The sequence below is a fragment of the Equus caballus genome, chromosome 5, assembly GCF_041296265.1.
Source record: "Equus caballus isolate H_3958 breed thoroughbred chromosome 5, TB-T2T, whole genome shotgun sequence".
Lineage (NCBI taxonomy): Eukaryota > Metazoa > Chordata > Mammalia > Perissodactyla > Equidae > Equus > Equus caballus.
This window is the reverse complement of record NC_091688.1, coordinates 41,487,162-41,499,542: the sequence shown is the minus strand read 5'-3', so window position 1 is coordinate 41,499,542 and position 12,381 is coordinate 41,487,162. Positions and strand designations below refer to the sequence as shown.

At 55.9% G+C, this 12,381-nt stretch overlaps 1 protein-coding gene across 1 annotated transcript; it reads left to right on the top strand.

The window, feature by feature from the left end:
- The first annotated feature begins 5,705 nt into the window (after positions 1–5,705).
- On the top strand, positions 5,706–12,122 carry EFNA1 (ephrin A1). Its single transcript, XM_001915820.6, has 5 exons — positions 5,706–5,952; positions 9,216–9,511; positions 10,744–10,809; positions 10,978–11,028; positions 11,202–12,122. The coding sequence occupies exons 1-5, from the start codon at positions 5,861–5,863 to the stop codon at positions 11,312–11,314; spliced, it is 618 nt and encodes a 205-aa protein (XP_001915855.3). The 5' UTR covers positions 5,706–5,860; the 3' UTR covers positions 11,315–12,122.
- The last annotated feature ends 259 nt before the right edge of the window (positions 12,123–12,381 follow it).

Sequence of the window (12,381 nt, the reverse complement as noted above, 5' to 3'; positions counted from 1 at the left end):
TTTCCTTTCTGCTTTTTCTCCCCAAATCCCCAAGTACATAGTTGTATATTCTAGTTGTGGGTCCTTCTAGTTGTGGCATGTGGGATGCTGCCTTAACGTGGCCTGATGAGTGGTGCCATGTCCGCACCCAGGATCCAAACCAACAAAACCCTGGGCTGCTGAAGCAGAGTGCGTGAACTGAACCACTCGGCCATAGGATTGGCCCCATAGTTGAGTATTCTGTATTTGCAGCCAAAATCATTCCTAACTGACACAATGTCCAAAACTGCTCTCTTCATTTATCCTTCCCAGGTCTGTTCCTCTCCTCGATTTCCTGTCTGTAAGTGGCACTTCCCACCCACCAAGCCATACGAGACTCCTCCCTGCCTTGTGCCCATGGCTCAGCTCTCATCCAACTCTGTTTAATCTGTCCTCTGCTGTCCCCCTCTGCTACTCCTCAGCTTCAGGCTCTCCTCTCTCCTGCTGGAACCCCTGCAGCTCAGGCCTAACCAGCTCCCCTACCTCTGAGCTCCGTCCTCTACCCACATTTTATTACTCACAGTGACTTTTCTAAAATACAAATCTGAGGGGCTGGCCCAGTCGCATAGTGGTTAAGTTCGCACACTCCACTTTGGTGGCCCAGGATTCGCAGGTTCGGATCCCAGGCACGGACATAGCACTGCTCGTCAGGCCATGCTGTGGTGGCATCCCACATAAAATAGAGGAAGATTGGCACAGATGTTAGCTCAGCGACAATCGTCCTCACAAAAAAAATATATAAAGTAAAATACAAATCTGACTATGTTTCCAACTTGAGCATCTCTGAGCTACAGAATAATGATCAAAATCCTGAACCTGATGTTCGAGGCCCTTGGCAACATAGCCCCCAAACCACCTTCTGTTTTCATCTCCTGCCACTCCCCCAGACCCATTCTGTAATTTTAGCTACACCAGAGTATTCACTGCACAAACTCTCACCCCTCTACCAGAATTCTTTGTTCCCTCATCCCTGAATGCGAATGCCTTCTTATCCTCCAAAACCCATTTCAAATATCCCCTCCTCTGTGAAGTCCTCCTCACACCAAATAAACATTCCTTCCACTGTGAGCCCACAGCCTGTTGTTCCATTTATACCTCTATTATAATTTGTTTTTTTTGAGGAAGATTAGCCCTGAACTAACTGCTGCCAATCCTCCTCTTTTCGTCGAGGAAGACTGGCCCTAAGCTAACATCCGTGCCATCTTCCTCCACTTTATATGTGGGACACCTACCACAGCATGGCTTTTGCCAAGCGGTGCCATGTCCACACCCGGGATCCGAACTGGGGAACCCCGGGCCGCTGAAGCGGAATGTGTGCACTTAACCGCTGCACCACTGGGCCGGCCTCTCTTATCTTACATTCTAATTATATATTTACCAGTAGACCAGAGTCCTTTAGGGCAAGGATCTATTTCAGAGTCCCCAGTGCCTCCCAGTACAGTTTTTTGACAGGAGTGCTTAGCCAATTTTCAGTGGAAGAGGCAGCAGTACAAAACACCTTTCGGTGCTTTCTATGCCGAAACCGCAGTCCCATCCTCCCTAGCACTGCCCCTCCTTTCTCCCTCCCACGCCCCCATCCTGCCCACCCTCCTCTTCCCTGCAGTTGAGGGTAAGGAATCCCAACTTTCCCATGGAGGCTGGCCCCTTCTTGAGTTGGGCATGGGGAGGGACAGATCCCTTAGGTTCTGGAAACCTCGGCCCTCAGCGAGAGAACTGGACTGGTAGCCAAAAGAATCCAACTTTGGTTTGGTGATATCAAAAGCATTTTCCCACATCTGTGAAATTCTCCAAAATCTAGAAAAGCGCATCCCCAGATTTCATCTAAGTTGTAAGCTCCATGAGAACAGGGTCCTCCCCTATTGCCTTCTACTAAGCCCCCGTTCCCAGTACAGAACCCCATCCAGAGTGGATGTGTCACAAATACTTGTTGAATGGAAGTCAATCTCAGAGTTATTTGTAAGTTCTAAGAACCAGTCAACTGCTCAGCAGCCGAGGAGGGCGTGAGTGTGTGAATGTGTTTATTTATTTCTACCCTGCCTCCCCACAATGGCAAAGTCGGAAACACTCAGTGAAACATTACGCTTCGGTTAAAAATATTGTTTACAAAGAGTTTATAATATGGAAAATGTCTTCTGTCTTAAAGTTAAAGGGGAAAAAAGAAGTACACAATAGAAATGAGTCATATTTATCACACTATCTAAAAGCAAGCAAACAAAATCTCACAAGCAAAAGGCTGGCAGGGAAGGGACAACGATGTTAATAGTGGCTGGTGGTTGCTCCCTGCCCTTTATTCTCCTGTTCTCTATCTTCCAACTTTTGAAAAATAGACACACATTATTAACAAAGTGGGAAACACTTTATTTTTCAAATGACATCGAGGGAGTGGAGCAGAAGCTGCTCCAGGCTCAGGATGGCCCTGTGTTGCTTCCGCTCCTCACCCTATTGCCCAGAGATGCCCTCAGGGGCTGTGCCAGGTTAGATGGCACCCCAGGGCCCTGTGGCTCTGGCCTTCCCCACCCCAAACCACAGGACGCTCAGCAAGGGAGTAGCAACCAAGTAGTTCCGCCCATTCCAGACTGGAAATGGCACCTCCAGACGAGCAGTGCCCCCAAAGGTGGACAGCACGTCCCTCCAGAGGCCAGGCCTCTCCCAGGGCACTCAGAAGGTTAATCTTGTTCCTCAGGAATTCCCAGAAAGGACTCACAACGGGAATTTCCCAGACAGGCAGACAGACAGACACCTCAGACAGCTCCCGCCACTGAGCACAGATGTTTGCCTGAGGGTGGCGGTGCTGAGAGCCAACACAGGCGCCCAACTTTGCGGTGAGAGGTAGCCCAAAGCAAGAACCAAGACAAGACCCGCCTGGGCAGGCTAGGGGCTGGGATGGGGGAGGGGACAGGGTGGGGGCTGCGTTGGTCTGCAGGTCGAGTCTCGGAGCCGAAGTCCCTTCTGTGCTCTGTCTGGACCGTGCAGTGCCTGCAACTCTCCTCTCGGTCCAGCAGGCGTCGCAGCGGCTCTAGGGGTGTCAGGGCAGTGCGAGGGCGCATTGTGGGTCTGCAATCTGGGCTTTGCATTTTGCAAGTTTGTGGTATAAATGGTGGCTTGTCTATTTCCCCTAGAGGTCTTGCTCCCCAAGGGCAGGGATTTCACCTTAAACGCACCCTTGCTCTCGGAGCCCGACGTCTAGGGGTGCCCCATTAAGTCTGACGAACGACCCCCAAACGCACAAAAACGTGGATAGAAGAAGAGCAATGAGATCAAAACCTGAAGTGAGAATGTTGGAGACAGCGCCAAGCCGGGGAAGGGAGGCTCCGCGTCCCGTTCGTGCCCAGAATTTCCCCCCTCCTCTTCTCCACTCGGCTTGCTCCAGCCCTACACGCAGGCAGGGCGGGAACGGACGTGGCCCCGCCGGGCTGGGCCCGGCGAGCCCGAACCTGCCCGGTCCCAGCGGCGCAGTTCAGGGACCCCACACGTTCCCGCCCAGCAGCCCCGGCGGTCAGAGAAACAGAGGAATGGCCCTAAACCGTCTCCTCCCGGGCCAGCCTCCCTGAAGAGCCACCACCACCCCTCCCCTCTCCAACCCCTCTCCTGGTTTCTTTTCAGAGCAGTGTGTCCCGCAGAAGTTAAGGACCTTCTCCGAACAGTGATTTCACTCACTCAACAAATATTTACTGACCATCTACTATGTATGCTAGGTACTGTGCCAGGCCCTGGCAAGACAGCGGTGAACAAAAAAAATCCCTGCCCTCGTGGAGCTTCGATTCTATGAGACACATGAGGTGGGATGGGGTAATCTCGCCAGGGGCACGTGGGAGGCCGACACCCAGGTGTCCTCCCAGGTGAGCAAAACGCGCGTGAGGCCCTGCCCTGGGGCTGGTCGGCGGGTAGACTTCGGCCCCGGAGGGAGGGGCAGGCTGCACCTCTGGTAAACGCGGGGCTGGGCACGTCGCCTGGGGCAGGTGTGCGCGAGGGGGTGGGGATTGGGGACCGTGCGCAAAGCCAGGCCCTGACCCGGCCGTCGGGGTAAGGGGCCTGGCACCTAGTCAGTGCTCGGTAAATATTTATCATACGCGCGGGGAGTCCAGCCTCCGGGAGCTTGCGCCTCATGGGGCGTGGGGGCTGGCCCGGGCCCTCCCCCGCCCCAGGCTCCTCCCCGGCAGGCTGAGCGCCGGACTAGCCGCGGCGTCCCGGCCCCGCGTAATTACAGGGGCTGTCGCCAGGCCTCGCCGTAAAAGAGTAGGATGAAACGGCCTGGGAACGGGGGAAGCTGGGCCGGAGCTGGCCAGGGGCACCGGGCCTGCGGCTTCCTGAGATGCACAGCCGCGTGGACGGGCTGGTCAGGGATGCGCACATACTCGCAACACCAACCGGAGGCGCGCATACAAACAGCCACACAATCACACACATAAACCACCAAACACGCAGACACACAGCACTCAGCCCTCCCGCTCCAGACAGACACGAGCCTAATCAAACACCTGCCCGCTCTCTCCACCCCGAGAGCTGGGAGGCAGACACCCGCCCGCCAACCCCTCTCCAGACGGCAGCAGATCCCGGCGGGGAAGGGAGCCCCGAGAGGCGAATTCCAGCGGGTTTGTTTACATGGAGCGGGGGAGGAGGCTCGAGCTGGGTACTGGGACCTGACTGACTGGGAGACCCAGCCCAAACTGGGCCAGACCCAGCCGCCCAGCCGGGGACGAAGGGGACGCCTCACAAACACCCCCGCCCCCACCCCACATATGCTTCTCGCCTGTACGCGTTTCCCCTCTTCTTCACACGCTGTTCACAAACATTAGCATACGTACGTCAAAATTTCACACGCTTCCCCACACGCGGCTGTGATACTCCTCACAAATGCTTTCACACTTGCGCGCCATCACACATATTTACACATGCCAGATGCACATGTGTGGTTACAGTTTGTCACCCTTTATGCCCAGATTCTCACAGTCCATATTCAAAGCCCGTTTGCACAGTACACTTGTTTGTTGGCGCACACACACAGATACACACAGGTCACTACTGCCCTTTGGCACACTAGAAATAAGAGCAAGCCACCCCCCCCCCCCCCCCCCGCAGGCCCAGGATCCCGAGTGTCCCTCCCTCTCACAGGCACTGATGAAGAGGCGCCTTTAGCCCCAGCCGCACACGTTACACACTTGATCACACACAGGGTCGCAATTTATTCCCGGCATCTAGGCGATGACACAATCTCTCGAACAAAGACAACATTGACAAACCCAACAAAAACAAACAGCCGCGTGTGTGGGGAGGGGCAGCCGAGCGCAGAGTCGACGAAGCGGGGGTAGGAGGAGAGTGTGAGAACGCGGGAGCCCGAATCGGGTGTGCAAGGTTCAGGAAAGGTGCAGGGTCTACAAACAACCTTGCACCCTGCAAGATCCAAGCACGGCGCAGCGAAGCTGGGCTCCCCCACCCGCGTGTTCGCAGACCTGCACGTGGAGTTCGTTCCCTTCTCCCGCTCGTGACTGCGCCCGGGGACACAGACCCACCACCCCGCACGGGCCCACAGAGCGGCACGCAGACCCACAACTGAACGGACACGCAGCGCCGAGCCGATTTGTCGGGACAGAGGCGAGCGCGGCGCTCCCGGCGCTGCCCTCCCCTCCTCCACCGCCCCAGCCCCCAGGCCCCGGGGCAGCCGCGCGCCGCGCGGGGCGGGGCGGGGGCGGGGCGGGGTGTCGGCGGCGCCGGCCCAAAAGGCGGAGTCGCGAGGCTAAGGGGCCAGAGCCGTGAGCGCGGTGCTGACTGCGCGGCGGAGAGAGCCAGCGGGAACCCAGACACAGGAGCCCCCGTCTCGCCCGGCCTGGCCAGGCCCCGCGCTATGGAGTTCCTCTGGGCCCCTCTCTTGGGTCTGTGCTGCAGTCTGGCCGCTGCTGACCGCCACACCGTCTTCTGGAACAGTTCAAACCCCAAGTAAGCCCCGAGTCTCCGGCCGACAGCCTGGGCGCCCGGTTAGCACTGCCCCCCCGCCCCCCGGGTTAACTGTCCCGGCCAGCCCCTGACCTGAGTCTTGGGGAGGTGACCAGAGGCGGGAGGGGTTGTAGATTTTCTTTCTCTCGTTTCTCCCCCATACCTTGGGGTAGCCCACCCCAGGGCAGGAACCTGCCCCTGTCTGCTTGTACAGGCACTATTTCTGCCCTTCCTTTCCTTCCCTCTGGCACCCCTATTTCTCCGAAGTGAGAGACCCATGCTGAACAGTTCCTGCCTCCAGCGTGGACCACGCTCCCTGGCCACCGGGGCTCTTGTTCTAGGCCTTTCCACCAGGAAAGCCTCTGTGGCTCTCCTTGTGTGTCACTTGGGCATCTGCCCACCCTGACAGTTACCTGATGTGACATCGGGAGTAAGCAGAATGCTCTCTGTAATCTTGGAAGGACCCCTCAGGAGGGACCTGGGCTGCTGGCTTTAAGCAGTCATTCTTTATTTAAGGTGACCCTGGAAAGCACCCCCCAAGGGATCTTTTGAGGTGACATGAGTGAGGCACATGCTGTGTGTGGGTAGGCCAAGGGAGTCACCTGTTTATGAGGTTCAAGTAGTAAAACTGATGAGATGGGGGCGGGAGGTCATGGGAAATGTTCAGAAGGAATGGAAGGGGTTAAAAGGGTTACAAAGGGTTCTGGGCAGGAAGGAGTTAACTTCTCCTGGGCAGGTTTAGGGCTGTGAGGCAAATGGTACTGGGAGGAAGAAGCTCAGTCGGACCCTTTGTTCTTGCCCTTGAGTTTTCTGAAGTTATGGGAACAATATTTGCGGGAAAACAGGAGAGGGGGTAGGGTGGAGCAGGGAGAGGAGGGCTGGGCAGCTCGGGGCAGGAAAACACTCCACTCAGTTCAGCTACCCCAGCCCTAGGCGCACGTCTACCCCCGACTCCCCTTGAGAAATATATTGTGCCAGCTTCCTCTGACCCTGTGGCGGCATTGCTTGGTGGGAGGTCTGTCGTCTGTGGCGTGTTGGGTGGGAGGGAACAACTAGCTGCCAACCCCAGAGGGCAATGCCCTTTTGCCCATCAGCCCAGGGGCAGTTCAGCCAGCCCTCCCCCATCCCACTCCTTGCTGCCTGTTCTTTGCTTCCTTGACCCAATCTTGTCCTAGTGGGAGAGAGCAAAGTCCCTGTTTATGCCCATGCCAGGTGTTGGCTGAAGGAGGAGGAGGGGACAGGAAGCCATGAGTAGGGAGGGGGGGACCCTGGCCTTTTCCGTTCCCAAGCTCCCAGGTTTCCTCTCTTTCAGGAAGGAGCCTCTTCCTTGCCCCCCCTCCCCGCCTTCCCTGACGCCGCTGCCCCCCTTTCCCAGATGGGGAGCAAGAGTCAAAGGAGTGCTAAGTGGAGCAGACTGTACCCCAGGAGGAGGGTGATGGGTGCCCCCCACCAAGCACAGCTTTGGCCATCTGGCCATATCCACACACACTCTACCATACCCAGGACCAGAGAGAAGCCAGGCCAGAGTGGAGACCACAGGCGGCCAAGGGGGACCCAGCTTGGGGACAAAGATGAGGTGGCAAGGAGCTGGGCGGGTGTGAGGCTGGCAAGGGTGACTCAGGGCAGTGGGCATCCTCCCTGGGATCTCCAGGCCCCAGGCAGGGGGCAGCGTGGGGAGAAGGGCAGTGTGACTGCGAGCCAGGCCCAGGCCTCCTTGGTGCTGGAGGGGCAGGTGCCCCGCCCATTCAGACCTGCCAGCTCCCTTTGCCTGGAGGACAGTGCCCAGGGCAAGTGGGCGCTGTGCCATCCTGGGGTCCTGGGGGCTGTCCACATTTGACAAGGTAAATTTTCACAGGTTCTCATGAATGCTGGGGCGGGTGGCAGAGGTGGATGAGGAATGAGTCAGTGCCCGTCACGGGAATGGGGGAAAGACGCCAGGCCCAGAGCTGAAATACCTGTTCTGAAATGGCTTCTATGTTTATCTCTCCAGAGAGGAATTTTAAAAGCCTCTCTCTGCTTCTCTCTCTCTCACTCACTCACTGTTTTCCCCAGGGTGGGGGAGGGGCCCTGGTAAGCCTAGCTTGAGCAGTGGCATGCTGCTGCAAGGCCAGGCCTCTTAGGGGTCGTGCTGACTGGGCAGTGGGTGCCCACCTCAGAGGCCCCTTGGCCAACTCCTGCTCCTCCGCCCCCACCCATGCCCAGGGCTTCGCTTGGAAGCAAGTTGGCAGCCAACTCTGCTGAGTGTCTAGCTGGCAGTACTTGGGGGAATTCAGAGAGGCTGACCAGCTTGGAGAGGGAGGTGGGGAGGCACTTTTCCCCCTAGTAGGACCCCACCCAGACTGGAGCCAGGTGTCTGGAGCTAGGGGGGAGGGGTGGTTGGGCAGTCAGGCTGGAGCCTGTGGAGCCTGGGGGGAATGGGCTGGGGGAGGGGAGCTGGCTCCACCTTGGGAGGCGGTGAGGGGAGAGCAGTCTCAGATCTGAGAACGCCAGCGTTTCTGGAGCTCCTCTCAAGGGAGGTGGCTTTTGGACATAAAGGGACAGGGATGTTTTGGGGTGCTTTGAGAGAAGTGGACAAGGAGACATGAGCATAAATTTGAGTAGCTAGAAGGGGAGATTTGAGGCAACTGAATGAATTGATGAAAGTGATTTAACTTAAAGGACTTGGGCACTATCTGCTGGCCTGGGTGTACTGGTGGCTTCGGGGGAAAAATGAAGCTGAGAAATGTGAGATACACTCAGTGGGTCAGGGGGAAAAAATGAGAGTAAGAGAAGTGAAGCCACAGGTGTGTTGGGAGCTAAGTGCTAGCATGGTAAAGAGAAAGGGCTCCCTGATCCTGCTTATAGGGTGGGCCAGAAGGGTCTCCGACTGAGGTCTAATAGCATTTAAAGGAGCAACTGGTAGAAAAGACTTGGGGAAATATTTATGGGTAGAGGAGAATAATGAGGGAGCTAAGGAAATATTTAGAAGCCCATCCTTGGGTAAATATCAGGGGGGTTCTGAGAAGTGCTTTGGTACCTGAAAGATACTGAGTGGATGCTATTTAGAGGCTTAATGGGAGACAATGATGGTGGAGGGAATGTTTGGAGATGGTGGAAAGATATTTAAGAGATCAAGATCAGTAAATATTGGGAGTTGAGATTTTCAAAAATCTTAGGGGTATGGGGGTCCAGTGTGAAATGTGAGGGGTCATGTAAACATTTGGAGGCTCAAGGCTCTGCTCTGGCTCCTGAGTGACCACCTGCTTCTTCCTCCTCCGCATGCCCAGGTTCTGGAGTGAGGACTACACAGTACACGTGCGGCTGAATGACTACCTGGACATCATCTGTCCGCATTACGAGGATGACTCTGTGGCAGACGCTGCCATGGAGCGATACACTCTGTACCTGGTGGAGCGTGAGCAGTACCAGCTGTGCCAACCCCTCTCCAAGGACCAGGTCCGCTGGCAGTGCAACCAGCCCAGTGCCAGGCATGGCCCGGAGAAGCTATCTGAGAAGTTCCAGCGCTTCACACCCTTTACCCTGGGCAAGGAGTTCAAAGAGGGACACAGCTATTACTACATCTGTGAGTGCCAGGCGGCGTGCACACGGGTGCACACACTGGGGCACGCAGCTGGCATGATGCATACGCTTGGGTACATGCTTAGTGAGCAGTCAGGCAGCAGAGGGCTCCTTCCAATCCTGAATTCTATTTTCATTCATTCACATTTCAAATGTGGGGTGAGCTTCTGCCATATACCCAGCACTCTGCTTGGCACCACAGGCAGAGAAAAATAAAACATTACAGGCTCCCAGTCCTCAAGGGAGCTGGGAACCAGAGATACCCATAGGTTAACACACCATAGAACAGTGTGATATGGAGGACATGAGCGCAGGGGCCTGGAAAATGACCTGGGTACCTGCCAGGCAAGGGGGACACAGAGAAGGCTTCCCAAGGAAGATGACCCCAGAGCTTAGGACAAACAGAGGAGCTGGTCAGGCATGAAGGGATATGTGCTAAAGAAGCATGACATCCTCAGGGAACTCCATACAGTTCAGCCTGGCTGGAGTAGGAGGGACACTGGAAGTGGGGAGAGATGAGCTTGGAGAGGTAGACAGGGCAGATCACGGGGGCCTAAGAAGTGCTAAGGAGTTTGGACTTTATCCTGAGGGCAGTGGAGGGCCCCTGGTGGATTTAGAGTTAGCTGATCAGCTCTGTGTAGAATGGATCCAGGCCTCACCCTCGGCGGGGGGAGAATAAAATGGCCCAGAGAAGGGGAGCATATCATGAAGGCCTCACCCAACTTCAGGCTGGGAGGAGTGAAGGATGGACTGAGGGGAGGGGATAGCATCTATGTTCTTTTTATTATCGCCTCTAAAACCAAGGGTTATTTCAAATAGGAGGTTTGGCTGAACCTGGGGCAGAAAGTGAGCAAAAAGTAAGGAAGGTAAGAATCAAAGATTAGAAGAGAGGGATGAAAATGAGCAGGGACCGAGGGGCCAGCCCCGTGGCCGAGTGGTTAAGTTCGAGCGCTCCACTTTGGTGGCCAGAGTTTCGCTGGTTCGGATCCTGGGCGAGGACATGGCACCGCTCATCAAGCCACGCTGAGGCGGCATCCCACATTCCACAACTAGAAGGACCCACAACTAAAAATACACAACTATGTACCAGGGGGCTATGGGGAGAAAAAGGAAAAATAAAATCTAAAAAAAAAAAAAAATGAGCAATGACCGAGAAAGCAGAACCAGAGGCATTTGCACTATTTTCTTCCGGCAAAGGTTCCTTCCTTAACGCCCTGTGGGTTTATCTTCTTGCAGCAAAACCCATCCACCACCAAGAAGACCGGTGCTTGAGGTTGAAGGTGACTGTCGACGGCAAAATCAGTGAGTGTCAGGACCCTGTGGGCTCCCTCCTCCACCTCTAAGCTGGGCCTGGGCTAGTGATCTGGGATGGTAGAGAAATCCCACTGCCCAGCCCACCTAGCACCCAGCACTTGCACCCTTCTGCCTCCCTGGTACAGTACCTGATGGACGGCCACCCTTGTCTTTCAGCTCACAGTCCTCAGGCCCATGCCAATCCCCAGGAGAAGAGACTTCCAGCAGGTAGGTACCTGGAGCAATCTGGGCCTCGGGCACAAAAGGGGATCTGCTTGAGGAGGTTGGGTACAATAGGTGGCTCCTTGCCAGGCAGGGGCTGGAGAAACCTTGTTGGGCTGAGGGCCAGTGCCAGTAGTGGGGCCACTCACCTTGGGGGCCTTTGCCCTCTCATCTTGCAGATGACTCGGAGGTGCAGGTTCTACATAGCATTGGTCACAGTGCCGCCCCCCGCCTCTTCCCACTTGCCTGGGTTGTGCTGCTCCTGCCATTCCTGCTGCTGCAAACCCCGTGACGGTGTAAACCACATCTGGCCTAAAGATTGGAACTGGGCTGAGGAGGCAGGGGCAGGCACCCAGCACCTGTCCTGGGGCCCCTCCCAAAGCCACAGTCTTGGGAACCACTCCCGCCACATGCACAAGCTGCCACCCAGCAGCCTCAAAACGGGTCAGTATTAACGGTTTCCATCCAAAGGAAGTCGGCAAGCCTGGCAGTGCCATCCACACCTCCACCTCAGAGGGATGGACAGAGAAGTGGGGACAGTCCTTTTCCCACCATTTCTGCTCTTAAGCCAAAGAAACAAGCTGTGCAGACACGGCCTCTTAAGAAGGGCACTGTGGGAGCTGAGCTGGAAGGGGCCTGGGGTCATGCGGATGGACACTGAACTGGCAAAGTCACCCCTCCCAGAGAGAACCAAGATGCCCAGATGAACTGACTGAAGGAAAAGCAAGAGGCAGTTCCTGCTCGGGAGCCAGGGACAGGAGGGGCAGCATGCTTGGGCTGACCCGGCATCTCCCCCGAGACTCCGGTCTGTGGAGCTGCCGTGGAGAGGTTTGTAGCCAAGCACTGCATCCTCTCCCATCCTGGGGCAGCACTCCCCAGAGCTGTGCCAGCAGGGGGGCTGTGCCAGCTTACAGTGTAGCTGAAAGGGCAGTGCCCATGTGCACAGAGTCTGTGCCTAGAGTGTAGCCTGGAGGGCAGGGCCCACATGTACAGGATCTGTATATAAACTTTCTGTGTGTCTGTTCCGATTTCTATAATTGGATTTTTTTTATACAATGTTCTTTGTCTCAAAATAAAGCAATGTGTTTGGTTTTTTTGGATATGCTTTTCTGCCCCTCCATCCTAATTTAGGACCATGGAGTCCGTGCTATGTGCTAGGCTCTGTGCGACACCAGTAGCAACTGGGTTTGAATTTTTTTCCCCTCTCTGGAAAGCATACATACCCCTTGCCAGCCCCAACGGATGGGATGTTTCCTCCTCTGAGGGTTATCCAGGACAGGAGGATGGCAGTCTCTCGGGTTCTAGGCTGCACCCCACTCTGGAAGTTCTTCCTGTCCAACCTCTGCCCCACTCCCACTC